This window comes from Pristis pectinata, chromosome 34 (genome assembly GCF_009764475.1).
Source record: "Pristis pectinata isolate sPriPec2 chromosome 34, sPriPec2.1.pri, whole genome shotgun sequence".
Classification (NCBI taxonomy): domain Eukaryota; kingdom Metazoa; phylum Chordata; class Chondrichthyes; order Rhinopristiformes; family Pristidae; genus Pristis; species Pristis pectinata.
In genome coordinates this window covers 5,278,059-5,301,393 of record NC_067438.1, presented here as the reverse complement: position 1 = coordinate 5,301,393, position 23,335 = coordinate 5,278,059, and the positions used below count along the sequence as shown (strand labels likewise).

The window sequence follows — 23,335 nt, the reverse complement described above, 5'->3', positions numbered from 1 at the left end:
TCGGTACGTCATTCCCTTGGAAGCAGAATTTGCGACGGAATTTTAAAATGCAGCGATAGTTATCATCCTTTCCCTCCTGGTGTTCTAGGTACAGATTGACCTGAATGATAGTTCTTGGTGTACAATTAAGCGCGATTAAAGATAAGTCCAAATCTCCCACTCTTTCCTGAGAAAATTAACATGCACCCCTGCCTCTCACGATAGTCGGTATTACCACTACAACCAGTTCCTTTGTTAATATTAATATTTGGGTGGGTGCAGCAAACCACCACATGTTGCGGAAGAAGGCGTGGAGAGGCCAGACAGTCATGATGATGTACACCGCCTGCAGAAGAGAAGTTGCAAACTCGCAAATTCTCATTGCAGAGTTGGAGAGCAAGAACTTCCGCCACGATGAAAAGGCACGATGCTTTCAGTCGCGGAATCATTCAGGCTATGACCTCAATGGAGATATATTTTGCGTGAAAGGACAGCAACTCGTGAGAAAAACACCGACTTGAAAAAAGCTGATCAAAACTCATCTGCTAACCAGGGAGCAGATCATTTCCCTGCATTGGAATTTGAACCGAACTGTCAGTCAAATGAAGGTCAATCAATATAGATTCATAATGCTTTTGTTCGGATGCTTTTGAAGACATTTATACTTCCCACAGGAAGCTGGAAGAACTCTCCGAAAAGTGACGTTATTCGGTACAAGTCATTCCCTTGGAAGTAGAATTTGCGACGCAATTTTAAATAGCAGCTCGTTTTAAGGCGCTTCTCGCTAAAGGTATCCTTTCTTTAAATCAGGGATCCTGTTAAGGCAGTAGAAAGGCGGGTTGGTTAAACAGTCATTTGATGTTGGAGGCTTTGGTAAACGTTGCTGGTATATTTTGGACGCTTCCCATTCCAATGGAAATCTGAACGTCAATATAAAAGAACGCGCTTGCTGAGAAGATCAGACGAAGAAGAAAATTAGGCATTGGCTCTCCTTTTGCCATGAAAGTTATGAACTACTCTAACATGATAGAGATAGGGAACTTTATAGAAAGAGAAAACGATACTGGTATACCAAGGGTTTTCACGGCAGCAACATATTAAGCGTTCGATGGGAGTAACTCTTTCCCATGCATACATTACTCCCAGGGAACCCTTAATATGTTGCTCCCGTGAAAACGTTTGGTATGCCAGTAACGTTGCTCTTTCTATAAAGTTCCCAATACTTCTTGAATTTTATTTGTTCCTGGAATGGAAACGCCGGCATTCACTGTCCATCCCTGTATGGCCTAGATTTCCTGCTCTGAAGGAAACCACATGGGTTTTCACAACACTCCATTAGTTTCAAGGTTACCGTTACTGGGATTTTTTAAAAACCATTCTAAAGTTCTTTATTTCTTTTTTTAACTAAAAAATTGAATTTGAATTCCTGTGATGTCGTGGAACAGTGGAGCTCACACATTTGGGCCAATGGTTCATATCTGTGGCTGATAATCCTGCAGTTTAACCCACCCGAGTCTACGCGCTTACACCCGTAGCGCTTTCCATGATTTTCCTGGCACGTTGACACCGTTTCCCCTGTCTGTAACCCCCCTCATTGTACTGATACCAGTTTCTCCTGTAAAATAGGGTTAGGTCTGAACTTTGCATTTAGAGAGGAATTTAATATTTAAATCAAATGCCGCCGGCGAAAATTTCAATTGCCCAACCTCTCCGCTGCCTAACACGAACTTGATTCTCCCCTTTCCCAGCTCTGAGGGCGATTGCCGGACGGGAATCTTTAATTGTTTCTCTTTCCACAGACGTTGCCCGACTTACTGAGTGTTTCCAGCATTTTAGTTTATTTTTATATCATTTCCATTCTATTCTCACGCAACCTTCATATTTTAAACCTCAAAATGATTTTTTTTTTCTAATTAAGTCCCAAAATAATTTGTGTTTATTTTAAGATCCCATCGGTTGTTATGCGGCAACCCGCTACCCACTCCCTAATTTTGGACATGTTACCTTATCTGCTACCTCGATTATGTTTCCTGTGTGATATCTTTGTACCTTTGCTTCGAGGAGAGACGGAGAGAGAAAAAGAAAGGGGAAGGGGCGAGAGAGAGAGAGAGAGAGACTGGTGGACGGCGAGAAAAAATACAGAGACTGGTGGACGGAGAGAGAAAAGAGGGACTGGTGGACGGAGAGAGAGAAAAAGGGAGAGAGGGGGAGAGAGAAGTTCAACATTGCGAAGTGCAGTACAGAAATTAAGGAAGGCATGGTTAACTATTTAAAATCAATAATCAGGTGGCAGATGAAGTGGATAAATGAATGTTTTGGAGGGAACGGAAAGCTGAGCACACATAAATTCTGAGAAGCGAGTCCAAGGTGCGGAAGAACAGCTGGATCCAGACTTTTGTTTCCCCAAATCCGCAGTTGGTCGTTGATGAGGTCAGAAAAATCGAATATACTTTATTAAAATATATTCAATTAGTAGAGAATCCACGGCTGGGGTGATGTTAAAAAGGACGAACTTGTAATAACCATAATAATAAAATATTTGAAAAAGTGGGATGAGAGTGTTAGAGACATACAGTATAGAAAGAGGCCATTGTGCCCACCCCGTCATGCCGACCTTCCAGCGCTCATCTACACTAATTCCATTTACCAGCACGTCGCCCGCAGCCTTCTTTTCCCTGGCGATTCAATTCCTCATCTAGATACTTCTTAAATTTCATCAGAAGGTAAAACATTTGACAAGAAACGAGAATAAATGTCTGGTATTCTGTGTGTTATTAAGATACCGAAAGCTCATTATAAAAGGGGATAGAGGAGAAATTTCAGTTGTTGCTTTCAAAGGGACACATATACATAAGAACTAAAAGAAACGGACCAGTGAGGAAATAGGATGGTGTCTCTAATGAAACTAGTGTTACTAACCGGTAATTCTTTCAAAAAGCCTTAAGAGGCACAATTGACCCATTAGTTTCCTTCTGTTTTGTATACTTCAAAATTATCCTCTAGTTATGTAATTAGCTCCCTCGATATCTTGAATTCAATTCCACTGCTTCTGCGTGACTTGGGTTTCCTTGACTCAGCTAGTATTAGCAGTTTAACTAGGCTGACCTTTTGGCCTCGGCGGCCCTATTCCAAGAATGTGGTCAGAACGTCCAAGTGCAATAGGGAAGCAGTTCATAACTATCAGTCCTGTACAAGTATAATTTGACGGAGAGCAGATTGCGCCGAAGAGAAAACTTCAGATGAAAGAAAGACATTAAACGTTCATGGATTTGCAAGGACATTTTACAAATTAATGCAACCCAATTTACCTTCGCAACCACGAAATAGGAAGGAAATGGAATGAATGATTTAAAAAAAATCATATAGAGCTATAACAGATTATTTTAAAAATTAAACTATTGAAGAAAACAGTCGCTCCTGACAACTAACTCATCACAGTGTTCAGTTGTTGTCTGTTTTTATTTAACGATGTAGTGTAGAAAGTGGCTGTAACATTTTTCATCTTTATTTTTGCACTATTGCAATCATGCTCAATCAATCATTTAAGATCCGTGTTTTCCTGTAAGTTTTCATATGCGGTTACTGTAGTTGCTGCGCGCTTACAGGCGTGGGTTAATGGTTGCATGCAAAGGACGAAATCAGGATAGCAGATTGCAAGGGATATCAGAACAGTCCGATTACATCATTTGGTAGTCATGCGACTATAAGTGCGGACTTTGGAAAGTCCTTCTTCGGCACAGTGGCTCTGCTGGCAGCACGCTATCTCAGAGAGTCAGAGACGCGGATTCAACCTGATCTGCGCTGTCCGTGCGGCGTTCCGCGTGACCGCCTGGGTTCTGCTGGTGCCCCGTCTTCCTCCCAAAAACCTGCTGGTTGGTAGGTTAATCATCCGCTGTAAATTACCCTGAAGGTGTAAGTGGGCGATGGAATTTGGTGGGGGGGGGGGGGGAGGTGGAATGTCAAAACTGGGGAAAGAACGAAGGGAATGTAGGGAGAATTCAAAATGGGATCAATGTTGGATTCATGTAAATGGGTAGTCGATGGTTGATGTGGACTCGGTAAGGCGAAGGGTCCGTTTTCCTGCTGTATCTTTATGCGACTCGGTGAATGTCCTTTGGAATTCTGGAATTCCATCGACTTCGTGTCTGAAGCTATGATATACACCTGAATATCTACACATTGAATAGTTACACACTTGAATTTCGAGCAGTTTATTCTGATTCTGAGAAGTCAGAGGTTATTTTGATCTCACCGTCTCGCCATCTTGCTTCTTTTCTTTGTCAAAATCGTTAAGTTCGTTGACAGCTCGCATCCTGTCATATGTGGACCTGTCAGGTTCAAAAGAATTACTTACACTCACGTTGAATGTTAACACTAAGCCGCGGTTCATGCTGTGCCACTTGGAGCCTGAGAACAATACACACTCGCGTTAAAGGGTGATCTTATCTCACGATACAAATGAAGAATAACGACATTTCTTTTCCTGTTCTTAGCAGCCAGCGAGAATGGCGGTCTACCGCTGGGCAACAGTCATCGCTTTCTTTCTGATTTCAGATGTTTGGTCGGGTAAGTCGTGACCTGGGTTGTTTAAATATTGCCGCAATGAATATTGTTCATGTGAATGATTGCATGCTTTTTAAAATATTACGAAAAAAGCATGGCTTAACTTGTTATATTGTTCCAATGGTTTGAAGAATAAATGGCAGTGCTAAATTTATTTAATCTTATCACGAATCTCTTGCTCTCGAAAGTTACAAAAGCACAAAGAACAATTCCTCAACCATGTATCATTTATTTCCCCCGTAATAATGTAGGAATTAAAGATTGACGACTATTTGCCGAGCGCATTGGGGCAGCTGATAGAGCTGCTGCTTCAGAGCCCCAGTGACCTGAGTTCAATCCGCTGCGGTCTGTGTGGAGTCTGTACGCTCTCCCTGTGACTGTGTCGGTTTCCTCCAGTTCCCTTGGGGAGAAAAATGTAGGGTTATTGAAAATGGGTGCGCGATGGTTGTCGTGGACTCGGTGGGTACCCATTTCCGTGCGTACAACGCAAACATTAGCCTGGTTATTAAATAGTTACCCGGGAAGGAAGGAATCGATCCAGAGTTTAACAGCTTCAGACAGAGGATAATCGCCATCTTAGCCACCTACCACCCCCAAAACACACACACACACACACACACACACACACACACACACACACACACACACACACACACACACACACACACACACTCACACACACACACACACACACACACACACACACACACACACACACAATATCTCTCTCACACACACTCTCGCACACATAGTATACGTACAATCTCTCACAATGTCTCTCACACACAATCTCTCTCATATATACTGTACGTATACAGACATGTACATACACAGACACTGACTCATACAAAGACGTACACAATCTTTCTCATAATCTCTCTCTCACACACAATCTCACTTTCTCGCATAAACACACAAGCACAATAACAGATACAAAATTGCGCACACAGGCACAATCTCTCTCACACAATCTTTCTCTCGACAAACTCACACACACAATCTCACACACGCATAATCCCATTCACACACAATCTCTCTCTCACACACTTACACACACAATCACACACAGACACGTACACAGACAGACAGGCAGGTAGACAGACAGACAGACACACACACTCTCACACAATCTCTCTCACACACAACCCCTCTCTTTCTCTCTTTCTCATACACACACACACACACACACACACACACACACACACACACACACACACACACACACACACACACACACACAAAATCTCTCTGGTACATTTCTAAGACGGAAGAATCTCTTGTTTGATAAGAACACGTCCAGATCCTTCTGGAAATACGCTTAAATATCTTATCCGCTTTCTATGTTTATGCATAAGAGCACGAGAACATAAGAAGCAGAGCCAGGAGTGGACCATTCAGGCCCTTGTGCCATTCAATAAGACTATTTCTGCCACTTTACCTCTGCACCGTTTCCCTGCAACAAACTCATATCCTCTGATTCCCTTAATATCTAAAAACACCCATCAATCTCTGTTCTGAGCATATTCGGCGACTGAGCCTCCACAGTCGTCCGTAGGAGAAAATTCCAAAGATGAAGTAATTTCTTGTAACCTCAGTCCAGAATAACCAAACCCTCATCTTCAGACTGGGACCCTGGGCTTTATACACCCCAGTCAAGGAAAACATCATCCCTATAAATTTCCGTAAGAATAGTGAATGTTTAAATGAAATGACCTCTCTTAGTTACAAACTCAAGGGTATATAGGCTTTCTCTGCTTAATCTTTCCTCAGACTAACAAGAACCCCCACCCCAAACCGTCCCAGGAATTAGTCTGAGGAAGGGTCCCTGACCCGAAATGTTAACTGGTTTCTCGTTCCACAGACGCTGTTTGACTGGCTGAGTTCTTCTAGCATTTCTGTTTATGTTGCAGACTCTAGCTTCTGCAGTTTTATTTGTTTTCCAAGAATTAATCCTCTGCACATTCGTTACACGTCCCCTACAGCAAATATAACCTTCCTAAGGTAGGAGAGCAGACCTCGAGATAAAGCACCAAATGTCGTCTCATCAGGGCCATATAGAATTTCAGTAAGATATCCTTTCCCTTGAACTCAAAGCTTTTTGCAATAGAGGTCGTTTGCCTTCTCGAGAATTACACTTAAAATTTCATTGATTCGGACAAAGATAGATGAAAATCAATACCTTTCCATCTCTCACCGTCTATTTTCCTATTTCGTTACGGTTCGTTGGAGCAATCTCGCCAGTCTCATTCCCGTACTTGCTTCCCTTAGCCTATTCTCTCTCTCACATCCATCAATCTACCCGATTATCCAGGCACTCCTCTACCCTAGAGACGATTTACAGTAGGAAATTAACCTACCAACACGTATCTGGAATGTGGGAGGAAACTGAAGCACCCGGGAGAAACCAACAGAGTCACGCAAAGAACTGGTAAACTCCCCACATGCAGCACCCAAAGTCATTATTGAACGCGGCTCACTGAAGCTGTGTGGCAGCAGCACTAATGCTGCATCACTGTGCTGTGCTGATATATTAAAAAAAACTTTTATACCATTTTGACTTCTCATTTTTCAACACTATATCGCATCTGCCAATATCGTCGCCTATTACCCATATCTGAGACCTTCTGAAAATCCAGATGCACCAAATCCACTGTATGTCTTTATCTATGCTGCTGGCTGCAACCTCAAAAGGCCCAACAGAGTTGGCCAATATGATTTCACTTTCATAACTCCATATTGCCTCTGCCTAATCCTAGTATTAACCTCTAACCACCCTGCTACCCGGTCCTTAATAAAGGATTTTAGCATTGACCCGACTACTTGTTACAGGCTAACTGGTCCGTAGATCCTCGTTTCTTCCTGTCTCTTTTCTTAAATAGTGGAGCCATATTATGCTACCTTCCAATCGTTGAACCTTTCTGCCACCTCTGCACCAGGTGCTGGGACATTATCGGCTATCATTCCCATTCAATTCTTCAATATTCTTTTCTTTAATTCATGCCAAAGTGCAGTTAACGATTCTTGCCAATAAAATAATGCCTTCTGCATTTCGTTTCCTGCCTTTTAAATTTATTATCATGGTTAAGTTTGTAAGCAACAGCAAGAGAAACAGAAACAGTATTTTCTATTTATAATGTGATTTTGATGATGCAATTTGGGAAGTTAAATCAGGGCAGGACTTACACAGTAAATGGATGGACCCTGGAGGATGCTGAGGTACAGAGGGACCAAGGGGTTCAAGTACATAGTTACCTGAAAGCGGCGACATAGATAGATAGGGTGGTGAAGAACGCGTTTGGCACGCTGATCCTTCATCACTTAGGGCGCTGAGTACAGGAGTAGGGATGCCATGTTACAACTGCACAAGCCGTTGGTGAGACTGCGCCTGGAGTATTTTGCGCAGTTCTGGTCCCTAGCAAAAGGAAGAATTTCAGTAAGCTTAAAAGGATGCAGAAAAGATTAACAATAATGTTACTGGGACCAGCGGGCTTGACAGGAGAGATTGGATAGGCAGGGGCTTTTTTTTTTCTGGAGCTTAAGAGCCGGTGGGGTGACCTTATAGAGCTGTATAAAATCACGAAGGCTAGATAGGGTGAATGCTTGCTGTCTCTTTCCCAGGGTAGCGGAGTCTAAAACTAGAGGGCATAGATTTAAGGTGAGATGGGAAAGATTTAAAGACGCCATGAGAGGCGTTTTTCACGCAGATGGTAGTGGGTAGCGATCTGCCAGAGGAAGTGCAAAAGGCGGGTGCAATTAAATTTTTAAAAAAGATTTTAAGTTTTATTTGCAGCGTGGTAACAGACCCTTCCGGCGAAACGAGTCCGCACCGCCCATTTTTTAAACCGAAATTAACCTACCCGTACGTCTTTGGAATGTGGGAGGAAACCCACTCAGACACGGGGAGAACGTACAAACTCCTTACAGACAGCGACGGGAATCGAACCCCGATCGCTGGCGCTGTAATAGCGTCGCGCTAACCGCTACGCTACCGTGCCGCCCCTATTCCAACTTCTAAAACACATGGATTGGAAAGGTTCAGAGTGATTCGGGTCAAATTCAGGCGAATGGACTAGCTCAGGTGGGCAAATTAGTTGGCGTGGACGAGATCCGCCGAAACGTCTGTTTCCATACTGTATAACTTTATGACCCTATGATTTCTATCACGCTCCTTTTACAAAGTGCAGAGTCAACAATCCTTCACACACCATTCCATATTAACCACTCAGCTCTTTTTATGGACCTTGCAGTAACGGAATGCCCTTTCTAAATGCAGTTCCAGGTGTGGCGGGCAAATACAGTGTTGCAATGATAATCGGAAATTTAGTTTTTTGAATTTCTGATTACGTAGCCTGAAGTTGATGCATGGTTTCAACAGATGGCTAACACAAATGATTCTATTAGCTATGAGCTATGGACCCATATATTCCCAAAAGAGTCTTAATGCATCATTTTCGTTATGCAACTGGAATTTTTTTTGATTTAACTTTTGGAGGGCACTATCAGTGTAATAGCGCAGGATGTTCACCTTCATACGTCTGAAAATGATAATTCAAAGCAACATTGAATTTCACGCGAATTGATGCCAATGGAGTTGTCGCAGTGCAGTTATATTTTTTCATTAATATATTTACAAAATTGGTCAATATAATCATTAGCTTTTGTTTAAAATTGTTTTTTTTTAGCTTAATGTCCTAAATTTAGAAGATAGAACTACTGCTGCTTTGTTCTTTCTGCTTTTCTTTCGAGAGTTTGAAGTATTATTGACATGAATAGCTCAAAGTGATCAAACTGATAATTCTTGCTGGTTCATTTAGTACTTTGGGCTATTTATTTTTATTTTTGCATTATAATGACGCATGTGCTTAAAATCTATCGAGTTCACAACGAAAAAGCAGTCATACTCCAATCTTATTAATCTATCCATAAATAAACAGTTCCAAGGAACCCATGGCACATGAACATACACACAAATACTGACATCTTATGCGATGAATCGTGACTTTTAAAAGTTTCATTTAATACATCCTATATATTATAACTGTTTTGAAATTTAGTAGCTAAGCCACATAATCTTGTCACTGGGTTCCTTCCTTCCTTCCTTCCTTCCTTCTTTCCTTCCTTCCTTCCTTCCTTCCTTCCTTCCTTCCTTCCTTCCTTCCTTCCTTCCTTCCTTCCTTCCTTCCTTCCTTCCTTCCTTCCTTCCTTCCTTCCTTCCTTCCCTTTCTTTCCTTCTTACTTCTTTGTTCTTTCCTTCCTTCCTTCTCTCTTTTTCTTTCTCTCTCTCTTTATTTCTCTCCCTCTCTCTCTTTCTTTCTCTTTCATTCTCTCTCTCTTCCCTACCTCTCCCCACGACGTCTTGCTGCCAATGAATGGCTACTGAATGGCTACACGTTATTGCTTTGCGTTCACGACCCGTCCCTGCAGAGGTCAGTGAGATTTATACGCTTTCCATGTCGCGGAGATTGCTTTCCATTTGAAAAAAAATGCTTGCTCAGTTCTATGTTAAAGCGCCTTTGGAGAATAAGTTGAAAAGATCGCTTAAGAAGTAGACCCGCTTGAATGCCTTACCCGCAATCTTCGTCTAATTCATCGTTTTGTGTATATATGTGTCTTTTTATGTTTGGCCAGGTACTGAGGCTAACAAATATCCAGTACATCAAACCCCTGCTTTACTTCATGTATTCGAAGGCGACGACCTAGTTTTGAATTGCACTTTTGAATTCAACGGGATATTAACTTACAACTGGCAGAAGGATGGCTGTCCCATAGATTTCATTTCCGGGAGATACAAAAATAGAGTAGTACTACCCGATAAAAATGTATTTAAGACCAAGAAGGATGCATCAATCCAGATTAAGAATGTGACGCTATTCGACTCAGGAATGTATCACTGTCAGCTTGACGTAATGAGCAAAGGGAAATATAAAGGTGACGGAACCTTGGTCATTGTCAGAGGTAAGAAAATCTAATATTGTGACATTAAACCATTAACATGTTATCATATTTTGCGCTATCTTCTTTTTACATTGTAGTAGCATTGGTAAGAGTGCAGAAGAAATTCACCAGCGTGCTGCCTGAAATGGAGGGCTTTACGGAAAAGGAGAGATTAAGAACATAAGAAACAGGAGCAGGAGGAGGCCATCTGGCCCATCGAGCCTGCTCCGCCATTCAATAATGTCATGGCTGATCTGGCCGTGGACTCAGATCCACCTAGCTGCCTTTTCCCCATAAGCCTTAATTTCCCTACTGTGCAAAAATCTAACAGTGTCTTCAATATGTTTAATGAGGTTGCCTTCACTGCTTCCCTGGGCAGAGAATTCCACAGATTCACTACTCTATAGGAACAGCAGTTTCTCCTCATCTCCGTTCTAAAGCTACTTCCACGAATCTTGAGACTATGTCCCCAAGTTCTAGTCTCACCTACAAATGGAAACAACCTTCCTGCCACTATCTTATCCATTTCATCTCCGGAATCAACGTGGTGAACCTCCTCTGCACCACCTCCAAAGCCAGTATATCTTTTCTGAAGCAAGGAATCCAGAACTGCACGCATTACTCCACGTGCGGCTTCACCAGTACCCTGTACAGTTGCAGTGTAACCTCCCTGCTCGTAAACACAATCCTTCTAGCAATGAAGGCCAACATTCTATTTGCCTTCTTGATAAACTGTTGCACCTGCAAACCAACCTTTTGCGATTCATGCAAAGCACTCCCAAGTCATCAGCAAACTTAGATACGCTACACTGGGTCTCCTCTTCCAAATCATTAATGTATATCGTGAACAATTGCGGACGCAGCACCGACCCCTGCGGCCTGCTTACCACTGATTGCCAACCAGAGAAACACCATTTATCACAACTCTCTGCCTACTATTGATTATCCAATCCTCTATCCATGCTAATACCTTACCCCCAACTCCATGCATCCTATCTTATGGCTAGGTCATTTATGCGGCAGCTTATTGAACGCCTTCTGGAAATCCAAGTATACAAAATCCACCTGTTACCCTCTATCCACTGCGCTCGTTATATCCTCAAAGGAGTCCGGTAAATTTGTCAGAAAGAAAAAGCTGCGTTTATTCTCACTGGAACATGGCAGGCGGAGGAGTGATGTTACTGAGGTTTGTAAAACTATGAGGGGCATCGATAGGGTAGATAGGAAGACTCTTTTTCCTAGGTTTAGGGAGTCTAAAAGTAGAGGGCATAAATTAAAGTTGAGAGCGGAGGAATGTAAAGGGGAACTGAGGGACAAGTTTTTCACATGGAGGGGAGTAGTGATATGGAACGAGCTGCGAGAGGAAATGAGACAGGCAATAACGCGATAACAGGTACTTCGGACAGGAAAGGCTTTGGATGATTCGGGTCTAATGCAAGAAAATGGGATTAGGCATCACGGCCAGCATGGGCGAGTAGAGACGAAGGGCCCGTTTCTGCGGCGTAAAAACTCTATGACTCTACAACCCTTATATGAAAATTTTCTTTTTCATTTCTGTCTGTCTTAGGCTCTCTACCCCTCCCTCTCCCTCACTACAACACCCCAACAAATGTTCATTCTGACCTTCAGTTTCTTTCCTTTCTGCGAGTCTCTCTTTTTATTTGTCGTTCGAAATGCGAATTGGATACTTAAATTCTTGTTGTTTGTTTTCTTTCTGTAGATATTTGTAGAAAAGAAAGACAATTGGAAGGCATTCAGTTTCATTGGTTGTGGACTGGAGTCGCAGGTGGCGTAGTATTCCTGATTACTGTGATACTGCTTGTAGTGATAGCATTCCTCGCTCGACGAAATAAAGGTATTTTCAATATTAAATAGAGTACCATACCTATTCCTGCAAGCGTTGCAAGTTCATTGCGAGTTGCAGAGTAGCAAGAACACGTCATCACGCGACATAACAGCAGAGATAGATGAACATTCAGAAGACTTTCATATGTTTTAGCGACAATGATATTTTATTGTTCTATTGAGAACCACGATTGAATTTTGCTATTCTCTTATTTACAGCTTACGCTTTACTTGTCAGGTAAGCTAGTCAGCAACTTGATTTTTTTTTACTTATGTAAGCTTTGTCCTAAAAGGTTTCCCGATACGAGGAACAGCAATCAGTAATACATTTATTTTGTACATTTTCCGTAGGGAATGCACTTCTTTTGATTCTGCAAAAGAGCCAAGTAAGTAATTCAAACTTTATTTGGGTTGCTTAAGAGACTTCGAGCTGCTTGCTTGTGTGTGTCTGTGTGTGTGCGTGTGTGTGTGTGTGTGTGTGTGTGTGTGTATGTATGAAAGATTTAAGTAAGCAAGTGTCATATATAAGTCTTCACCCCAAAACAAACGTTTGATTAAACTGGGTAGTCTGTTCATTTTAGTTTCCAGTGCCCCAAATAGGAAAATCTCAATGTCGTAAAAAATCTGAAATATACAGAGGAAACAGGACTGAGTTTGCAGAATGTACTCATAGAAAAAAATATCCGTGAAGATGATCACTTTACTGTTAACAGAAACTAAGGAGAAAGCAAATAAAAAGCAAACATTTCTGTTCTGTACATAATTATAGCATAAATCAGGGGTAGGCAGAACACAGTTGTGAAGGGGCATGACTTTCAACACAATATAATATCTATTCGTACTTCAGTTCTCGCAACAATTTGAATTTTGCTGTTAGCCGTCGGCTTTAATCTTTCCTTAATCCAAAATAATCTTCTATATTAAACATCTCTGAACGACCCTGCAATTTTCAAGTTGTGTAATTTTCAAAGAATCTTTTCTCTCTCTCTCAGTTTCGAGCTGTTTCTATTTTACAGGTGTTTAATTGCTACTGCTGTTCTTTCGTTTACAGTCCTACGATTAAAAATCGTATTTTACTTCCTATATTTTTAATTATTCTTTTTATTGTTTTTCTTTTGTTTGGTCCTCGTGGTCAGTTGGAACCGCTGACTGAATCTTGTTTCAAAACGATTCTACGGTTATAGATTATTTTCTACTTAGAAAGTAAAATCTGCGCAACCACATTTTGGCCACATCACATGCGGGGAACACAATCGGCTCAGTACTCTACAAATAACAGATCGTCCTCCTTTAGGCATTCCACGTGATTTCTCGACTCCATTCTCACCACAGTCCAGCAATGTGATTTTGTTAAGCACATCATTTTAATTTAACTACACTAACCCAGTGATCTGTTTGACTGAGTTATAGGCTCATGAAGTTCTATGGAGCAATTCCAAACTTCTGCTTCAATCGCCTGTCTGCCTGTTTTCTAAGAAATCCAGTTTCTTCGTTGCTAACACACTCCTGACGCCTAAGGTTGAATATGTGGAGGCAGTCAATTGCACTGACAAAACATGATCAATGTATATAATTCGCAGTCAACGTATCGTCTGAACCTTCTCTTTCTCTTACAACACATCAGTTACTTAATGTTCATGTCGCGGTATAATTGTCCTGTTTTATGTGCCTTGTTTCTCCTCATTCACTAATTCTTCCATGTTCCCATCACCACTACCTGGAGTTCACTTGTTCCAGTCATTATGGCAACCAGCTCCTCATGAATATTTATGTAAGCTGAATTACTTTGAGCTGTCTTGATGGCCACAGTTACTACCCACACTATCGGATAATGCCAAAGGATTTGCTGAACAGTTCTCACACCCAAAAAAATTCAGTTTTGCATAAGTACCCTCGTTATGCCAATCAAATCCTGTCCTGCTCGGGGAGTTGCCAGACAATCTTCACCTGGCGGACCAATTTTAATTGGATATGACCTTATCATTTTGTTCGACCATGACTTGACACCAACAATATCCAAAAGCAGCAGACAAGCAGAAAGTTATTTCCCCATATTTCTCTTGAATAGAGACGGAAAATTTGTCAATTCCTGTGATCTCAATTATATCTCCTCAACAATTTTAAGAGAATATTAATATTGTTCAAAGTCTATAGTCACACACTTTGACCTTGTGGGTTATTTCTCCGAAACATCAGATGTTATTTTGTTTGTCATCATGACCATTTGCCCCATTTCCTGTCCTTCAGTTCTCTTTAGTTTCCTCTGTTCAAAATATGGCGATAAAAAATAATGCGGCATGAATTATACACCCCCCATTGTTTGACAGAAGCCTAACAGCAAAACACAGCGATATTATACCTGGTGCTTTTGGAAGAAAGGTCCAGCAGATGAGTAACTATTTAATTACTTGCAGGTACAGTACAGACCCACAAGCATCGTACATATAAAAAAATGAAAAGAAATATAAACCCGCATAAGAAGACAAATCTACGTACAAAGGCCAGGATATGTCACAACTTATATGGATGTTAAATTCCACAGGAGGCCTTTCGTCCATGAAAGTGTTGTATAAATGTACATCTTTCATTTTTAAAAGTTTATTTTGAAGTTCGTTCATATACCTGAGAAAGCATTCCAATATCTTCCTTTCCTTGGCAATGGATGCAATATACCCGTTGTGCTGATTGTCTAGAAAGTTAATACAAAGTATATATTTTGGACAATTAATAATACTAATCAACAATATTCAGACACAATTTAAAGTAATTGTTTTGGTTTTTGTAATAATGCACATGTTTTAATTTTGCTTCAAGCAGTCGCAGCGCCGAGAAGAAAAATGCACGATCACGCCAATCATCAGGTAAATGCATTTTGTTTAACTTGGGGAACAGGCTGTGCGAAACGAACATGATGTGATCAATTTACACACGTATTTTTTTTTACCAAATTGGAAAAACACAAAAAAAAAGAGATAGAAACGAAAAGCATGAACCTCTTATTATGTTGGAGTACTGTATACTCCTACATATATGAGATATTTCCATGTCCGACATGACTCAGACGGGGGAAATGTGGAGAGAATGTTTTGCTTCATGTAGGAGTCTACAATTAGGGAGCACAGTTTCAGAGTCAGGAATCTCTAAGTTTTTCGAAGCTGTGTAGGTTGCTTCTTTGAATACAGTCAATTACGAGATAGGTTCATTTTTACTCTAAAGGGGACTCGAGGGTTATGAAGAACAGGACGAGATCAGATCATCCATACTCCTGGTGGAGCAGGCTCTAAGGATCAAATTGCCGATACGTTCTCTTATTCCTCATGCTCCTCATGTTATGATTAATTCCAATGTTTGATGAAATCCATCAGTGGAGGCTTTGGAGTTATAATGGTTTGATATATAAAATCGTTTGAACAATATGTGGACAATACAAATAAGATATCCTTTTTAAAACTGAAACCAAAAAGAAAAAGAACTATTGTAGTAGGTATTCAGCGAACCACTGGCACCCCCTCCCCCTTTACATTTTTGACAGTCACGTTTTTCATTTATGTTCAACAATTTCATCTGGCCTTAGCCTTGACCTTGCATTGGCCCATGCTTTCAGATGAAAGATGTGATTTTATTTTTTATAACTTGACGAAATATGGAGGATGGAAAATCACCACCTTGTTTCACACCTAACTCGATGCCTCGCCTTTAACTTGAAACAAATACACCTCCGTGTTTCCATTAGTTCGTTAGAATTAGTCACGCTTAAATAGCTGTTCAGAGGAAATATATTAAAGTTTGCTATTGAAATGTGATCATAGTTTTTTTTCACATTTCACTTATTGCTGCTGTTCACGATACTCCAAAAAGTCATTGGTACTGAGTTGTTCAAAAGATGCACAAGTGAGTTATGTTGAACAGTGCATTTTGCAATCTATAGCAATTAAGGTTTCACAACCTATTTCATCTTTTTTTTAAACCACAACATGCATTATAGATCTTCTTTCTCGTAAATGCTTAACAGAGTGAAACATCGGAGGGGTAGGCTGCGGGGGCTAGACCAACTTGCAAATGATAAGCCAGTTTAATGATAATGTATTCTCAGTCCGAAGAAATAATTTGTCCTGGATGGTGTCGAGATCACTGAGTGTTGTTGAAGCTGCACTCATCCAGGCAAATGGGGAGCATTTCATCAGAATTCTCACTTGTACTTTGTAGATGATGGAATGGCTTTGGGTGTCAGTAGGTGAGTCAGTCACTACGGGATACTCAGCCTTTGACCTGGTCCTTTAGCCACAACGTTTATGCAGATGGACCTGCTGAAGAACCAGGATGCTTAGCACGTTGATGCTGAGAGATTCGGCGATGATATTGATTGTAATTGATTGTCAAGAACAGGTGATTACACTCTCTGTTGTTGGAGGTGATCACTGTCTGGTACTGCTGTCACTTGCCAGCTATAAAACCATTCTGGATGTTGGCTCGGTCTTGCGGAACGTAGGCGTAGGTCTTCATTTTGCTGAGCAGCTGCGAATGTAATTGAACATTGTGCAATCCTTAGTAGAGTTCTCCACTTCTGAGCTTTTAATTGAAGCAAGGTCATTGATAAACCGGAGCAGGGTTGGGTCAAGGCGACAATCAGAACAACTCATAATAATGTAATGGAGCTAGAAGATCCACCTCCAATACCCATAACCATCTTCTCATGCGCAAGGTGGGACGCCAAAGTTTCTGCCTTAAAACCCATTGATTTCAGTTTTGCTAGGCTACCTCTGGAGTTGATCTCTCTTCTCCATGGTGAGATCAAGGCTATAACGATGAGTGATCTTGGTGAAATGAAAACTAGGCATTAACGAACAAATTACTGGCGAATGAATGGCGCTTAATAATTTCGCCGACAATGATTTCGATTAGTTTGAGAACGATTGAAAGTAATTATATGTACTGCATTAGTCTTCCCTGTTATGAGCTGAACATATCAGAAAACTATTCACATAGATGAAAAACACTCTGATGCTGGAGGAACTCATCAGGCCAGGCAGCATCCGTGGAGAAAAGCAGGCGGTCAACGTTACGGGTCAGGACTCTTCTTCAGGACTGAAGATAGGAAAAAGGAAGCCCAGTATGCAGGAGGGAAAAGCAGAGCAGTGAAAGGTGAACAAAAGAGAGGAGGTGGGCTAGGCACAAGGTGGTGATGGGTAGATGCAGGTAAGAGATCACTGCTCTGCTTTTCTATCTTCACTCCCGAAGAAGGGTCCTGACCCGAAACATTGACTGCCTGGTTTTCTTCACGAATGCTGCCTGGCCTGCTGGGTTCCTCCAGTATCATATTGTTTTTCATCTTGATCCCAGCATCTGCCGTTCTTTGTTTCTCTGCTATTCACATGGAGACATACAACACCGAAACAGGCCCTTCGGCCCAGCAGGTCCACACCAACCAAGATTCCTATCGAAGCCAGTCGCATTTCCCTACATTTGGCCCATATCCATCTAAACCTTTCCTATCTATCTGCCTGTCCAAGTAACTTCTAAATGTTGTTATTGTACCTGCATCAACAACTTCCTCTGGCAGTTCATTCCATATATGGACGACGCTCTGGGTGAAAAGGTTGCTCCTCAGGTTCCTGTTAAATCTCTCCCCTCTCACCTTAAACCTATGCCCTCTAGTTCTTGATTCCCGAACCCTGGAGAAGAAACTTTGCGCATTCACCCAATCTATGTCCCTCATAAATTTTATGCACTTCTGTAGGATCACCCCTCATTGTCCAATGCTGCAATGAAAAACGCCCGAACCTGCTCCACATAACCTAGTCTCTCGAGTCTCGGCAACATCCTCTGCACTCTTTTCAGCTTATAACATTGTTGGGTGCATGCAACTGTCAATGCTGCACTGAAATAACTTAGTCCGAAGTCTTAGCTGGTTATGGAGCACAGATTTTCAGTACGACAGCCGGTTTGTTTTCTGGTCTTACGTGTTTGCTGTTAACATTGCTGTCAGCCAGTTCTTGGTTTCACAAGAAGTGTATCGGATTGGCTGGAAGTTTCCATCTCAGATGGTGGAGATCGCAGGAGGAAGCATTCCTTCCGGCTGATCGTTCTTGCACATGAATGGTGGTCATACTGACATGCCCAGGTGTTGCGGGGAGGAACCAAAACTGCAGATGCTTGAAATCGCATCTAATAACAGAAGCTACTGGAGGTTTTCAGCAAGTAGGGACAGAGGAGAGAGAAATCGAATTAACATTTCAGGTCAACACCTTTCGCTTTGTTTTTTTCTTTCCAATTCTGGTGTCTGACCTGCTGAGTGTCTTCAGAATTTTCTGGTTTATTATGCCGGAGGAGTCCGCGGCGTTGTCAGTTTTGAATGATGGACAGATTGGAGTTAGATTAGGAATTCCAGGATAATTCCAAGTTAGGGTGGTGTGTGACATGGAGAGGGACTTTCATCTTATTATGTCCTAGTGCCCCTCTTGTCCTCGATCCAGGTGACAAAAGTTGAAGGTGTGGAAGGGGCGGCCAAAGTAGCTTTCGTCAACTAAGTGCAGTGTCATTTGTAGACGGTTCACACTATGCTGGTGGAGATCTCAGGAAGATCTCAAGATGAGTCATTCATTCGACCCTTCTGACTGTATATGCTGTCAAATATTTTAGCCTTCTATTTAACACCAACACACTGAAGTAATCTCTGCATTTGGACATTGATTATTGCCTCCCTAATTCGGAGTAACGCTACAAGGTATTGTAATGTGTTGTTTAATCTAATAGATGTGCGATGTTTAGTCAAGGTGCATTGATGACAGAAGCATAAATACGTTGGGTAATAGACTCTGTCCGGAAGAGCTTTGCCTCTACCTCGCCAGTACAACAAGAGCGCTTGCGTTAAAATAGGGAGCTTTATGTTTCCTACTGCAAAAAAAAACCCACAGGGATTCGATATAATTTGGATTTCTAGCGTTCTTTCCTTTAAAACTAACTGGGCCTTTTGTAAAATGCATCAAAATCAATGATTAACACCGATAACTTTCCAATTAGAGAAACTCCGCCCTATGTGCCACTGACACCGTTAAACGTGGTGTTGCGGAATTTCCATGGTATAACTTGCAGTATTGTTAATATCCTCCATCCACTAAATATTTGTTACTTGTGATCTTCAAACTACCAGACTGATGTGAAAAACTCGGTGGTCTCACAAAACATCTGATGGTAACCGTTGAGCAGCTTGAAATACAAAAACCTCTTTAAAGATTGAATAGATTCTATATTTGGATGCGATTTCCAGCATCTGCAGTTTTTGTTCCTCCTCGCAATGCCTGGGTATGTCTGTTTAACCACAATGAAGGTGCAAGAATGATCAGGCTTATGACAGAAACCTTTGCCAATGAAAGGAGGATAATTTCACTACACAAATTCAGCGAGTGGGGATGAGGTGTCTACAAGTGTGTGAGTAAAGTCATTCCATCGGAGCTGCCACCAGGCTCGAAGAAAGTAACGAATAACTCATTCATTTCTTCTCTGTTTGTGAATGACGTCGTAACGACATACAAACAAGACAAATAAAGGGCGGGAAATCCATGGGACCTCCGTCGCCTTTGACCAATCAGTTCTTTTGTGACTTCGGAACCAAAACAATATGGTTGGCTCGTAACTGTCCCCCGAAATGGCCAAGTAAGCAAGTTAGTTGATGGGCAATTAAGGATGGGCAGCAAATGCTGGCTTTGTCAGCGACGTCCACATCTCACGAACAAATACAAAACAAAAACTTGACGGATGAAGTTTGTACATCCTTCACATATTGAGCTGTCTATCCCCGCATTGTGGATAGAACGGATAGAAGCAGGGTTCTAAGTTGGTGTAAAACTGATCCGGCTTTCAACCAATGGCAGCACTAAATTGATGTAAAACGGGTGTGTGGATGCAGAATGATTGATTTGTATCAAACCATTAAAAGTAGTGAGAATTAAGTTGGCATCTCGCAAGCTGCAGAGATTCCATAAGGTCTTCATGGACGAGAAGTAAGTGCCGGCGACGCCAGCAAGTAAGCTGGTACCAGGAGGAGGAACAAAAGTAACAAAGTAAAACAAGTAAAACCAGGTTACACAAACTAGCTGCATCTAGTCCACAATGTGGAACATTTCCCTTGTATGCCTATTTACACGAAGCAGGGCAAATCCAATCAGGCTAACGGAGACACAAGAGGCTGCAGATGCTGGAACCTGGAGCAACACACAAAAAGCTGGAGGAAGTCAACGGGTCAGGCAGATGCTGTCTAATCTAACTAATACCTGTCAAATTAGTCCATTCTCATTAATTTGCTAAGAGATGAAAGCTAATGGCGACAGTGTTCTTAAGCAGTACTTACTTAGTAATGATCTGCGCACCACATAGGTTTCACCAGGACCAGACTTCAGCATAGATTTGGTTCAATCATGGACAAAGTGTCTGAACTCCAGAGGTGAGGGGAAGATCACTGCCCTTGACATTAAGGCAGCACTTGACGAGTTTGCAATCAAGGTGCTCTGATAAAGCCGAACTCAATGGGAATCAAAGACAAAACACACCAGTGGCTGGAGTCATAACTTGCATGAAGGAAGATGTTTGTTGTTACTGGAGCTAACGCTGCAGGAGTTTCTCAGAGCAGTGCCTTGGGCCAGACATTTCAGTTGTTTCATCAGTGATCTTCCTTCTACCTGAAGTCAGAGATGGATATATTTGCTAATGTTTGCAGAGTGTTCCGCTCTATTCACAACTCAACAAAAGAATAAACCCATAGCTGATTGGAGGAAACAGGACTTAGATAATATTGAGACATGGACAATGCATGTCACAAAAGTGTCAGGCAATAGCCAACAAGAGCGGGCCTAAGCACTTAGTCTTGTCATTCTATCGCCAAGAACTCCCGTCTACAACTCATTAATTAACTATGGGTCAGCAGTGACCTGAAACTCAAGTGGACTAACGACGTGAGTAGCATGGTTACAGGTTACTCAACTTTTGACAGCCCAAGGCCATTCCACCATCTGCAAGGCACAAGTATGGACTGTTGTGGAACACTTTCCACTTCCCTGGATGAGGGCAAAACCAACAACTCTCAAGAAATTCCATGTCATCGAGGGAAGAACAGCCCTCTTGGATTAACATCACATCAATCATCCGGAACACATTCGCCCCCCCCCCCCCATTATCAATGCCCAATAGTCTGCTATCTACGGAGTACTGCAGTTATTCTCCCAGGTTACTTTGACAACACCTTCCAAACCCGCGAGTTCTACTACCAAGAAGGTCAAGGGCAGTAGGGACATGGTAACACTCCTCTTACTCCCTCTGTAGGGTCCCCCACAAATCGCGCAACTTCCTTACATGTAAATATAATGATAACCTTCAACTTCAATGGGTCTACCTATGAACACTATGGTAATGTCTTCACTGGAGAGATAGCAACATTCAGGAAGACAGACTAATATTAACTTCTGTGGGGGGCAATGTAGGCAATAATTGCTTGTATTGTCGCCAACATATTTAGCCGAAAATAATAAAGAATGAAAGGCAGAAGAAAGAAAACTGCAGATCTTGGAAATCTGATATAAACTGATCAATTACATGCTGCAAGTTGGCTCTGATTTATGCCTTGTATATGGTGGAAAGGCCTTGGGTTGTGAAGATGTGAGTCATTCGCTGCAGGACCTAATCTTGTATTCAAGGCAAATCCTGAAAATACTCAGGAGGTCAGGCAGCTACCGTGGAGAGTGAAGCAGGGTTAATCAGAACTATGGAACGTCAGAACTTAAATTGCAGAGCAGGAAAAAGGTGGATAGGGGAAAAAAGGGAATATCCATGACAGAGTGATAACCTAATTACAGAAATGACGGTGGTGCCCATTGAGAAAGAGGGTGGTGGAGACTTGTTAACTGCATCTGATCTCCCTGGAGGAAACAGAAGGAAATGAATGAAAGCAGAGGAGAGAAATGATCAGAGCAACCTCCGCAACTGGATATACAGGAAATCTGAAATTACACAGAGGATGCTGGCAATTTTCAGCAGGTCAGGCCGCATCTAATAAGAGAGAAACAGATTTAACGTTATAAGCTGATGGCCTTCCATCAAAACTGATTAGTACTGGTACAAGCTGCGAAGGCTGCTTGACTTGATGAGTATTTTAAATATTGTCTCGTTTCATTAAAAAAAAACGTGAAATCTGCTGAATGAAATTGTGCTGATAAAAGATCCTTTTATCTTTGTGCCTACTAACGGAATGTTCATGTTCTTGTATGGCAGCATGAAGACGCCTATCTGCATTGTCACAGTAAAGGGGGTGCGCCAAAGAGAAAGCGTCCACTGCCGGCAAGACCGAACATGGAGTAGTTTTCAGCTTGTGCGGTACTGTAGGATTATTGTCACTTATGTAGTTCATCACTCGGCGTTATCAAACAAACCAGAAGATAAAAAGCTTCTATTTATATTTTCTATTATTTTAGTGACAAAATAAGACGTAGAACTTTGATGAGGACTGCACGTTAAATGAAAATTTAAACGCATGGTACTGATCATGTTTTCGGTTTGACAATCATTCTTCATGTTGGGTAGTTTATCGTCGAGTAGGAAATGAAAGGCAAACGTCCACCACGCCCCCCCCCCCCCCCCGCAGTTTCTGGAAACCTGAAACAAAACAAAGCGTTGGGAAAACTCAGCAGGTCCGGCAGCATCTGTGGAAACACAAACAGTCAACGTTTTCCGACGAAGGGTTCTGACGAATGGTTGCAGACCCGAAACGTTGATTGTTTGTATTTCTGCAGATGCTGCCTGATCTGTTGAGGTTTTCAGCCGTTTTCTATATTTACTTCTGGTGTAGATTATGTCTGTTGAGTTGACAACTAATTATAAAGTGCATCCCGCTGAATTACTTCCAGCATCCAACTGTCAGAAGGGAATATCTTCCTACAACTTCTCGTTCTGCCCTTCTCCTAACCTACGTATATACCACCGGCTGGTGACATACTCATTGCTTTCCCTAGCTTCACATTTTGGCCGT

At 41.8% G+C, this 23,335-nt stretch overlaps 1 protein-coding gene across 6 annotated transcripts; it reads left to right on the top strand.

The window, feature by feature from the left end:
- Nucleotides 1-415: 415 nt before the first annotated feature.
- LOC127586044 (uncharacterized) lies at nucleotides 416-22,973 on the top strand. 6 transcript variants are annotated; one of them, XM_052043822.1, is made up of 9 exons: nucleotides 416-769; nucleotides 2,266-2,409; nucleotides 4,476-4,545; nucleotides 10,171-10,497; nucleotides 12,197-12,331; nucleotides 12,541-12,559; nucleotides 12,673-12,707; nucleotides 15,136-15,182; nucleotides 22,582-22,973. In XM_052043822.1, the coding sequence occupies exons 3-9, from the start codon at nucleotides 4,485-4,487 to the stop codon at nucleotides 22,666-22,668; spliced, it is 711 nt and encodes a 236-aa protein (XP_051899782.1). In that variant the 5' UTR covers nucleotides 416-769; nucleotides 2,266-2,409; nucleotides 4,476-4,484; the 3' UTR covers nucleotides 22,669-22,973. The 6 variants fall into 6 exon arrangements, with proteins under 6 accessions (XP_051899782.1, XP_051899783.1, XP_051899784.1 ...); XM_052043823.1 differs by lacking the exon at nucleotides 2,266-2,409; XM_052043824.1 differs by lacking the exon at nucleotides 2,266-2,409 and having other exon boundaries at nucleotides 4,473-4,545; nucleotides 15,139-15,182.
- Nucleotides 22,974-23,335: the final 362 nt, after the last annotated feature.

Bases quoted from the DNA above. Each gene is read 5' to 3' on its own strand.
- LOC127586044 (XM_052043823.1), top strand. From the start codon at position 4,485: ATGGCGGTCTACCGCTGGGCAACAGTCATCGCTTTCTTTCTGATTTCA. The intron at 12,708-15,135 runs GTAAGTAATTCA...TTTTGCTTCAAG, and splicing joins TGATTCTGCAAAAGAGCCAA to CAGTCGCAGCGCCGAGAAGA. The intron at 15,183-22,581 runs GTAAATGCATTT...CTTGTATGGCAG, and splicing joins ACGATCACGCCAATCATCAG to CATGAAGACGCCTATCTGCA.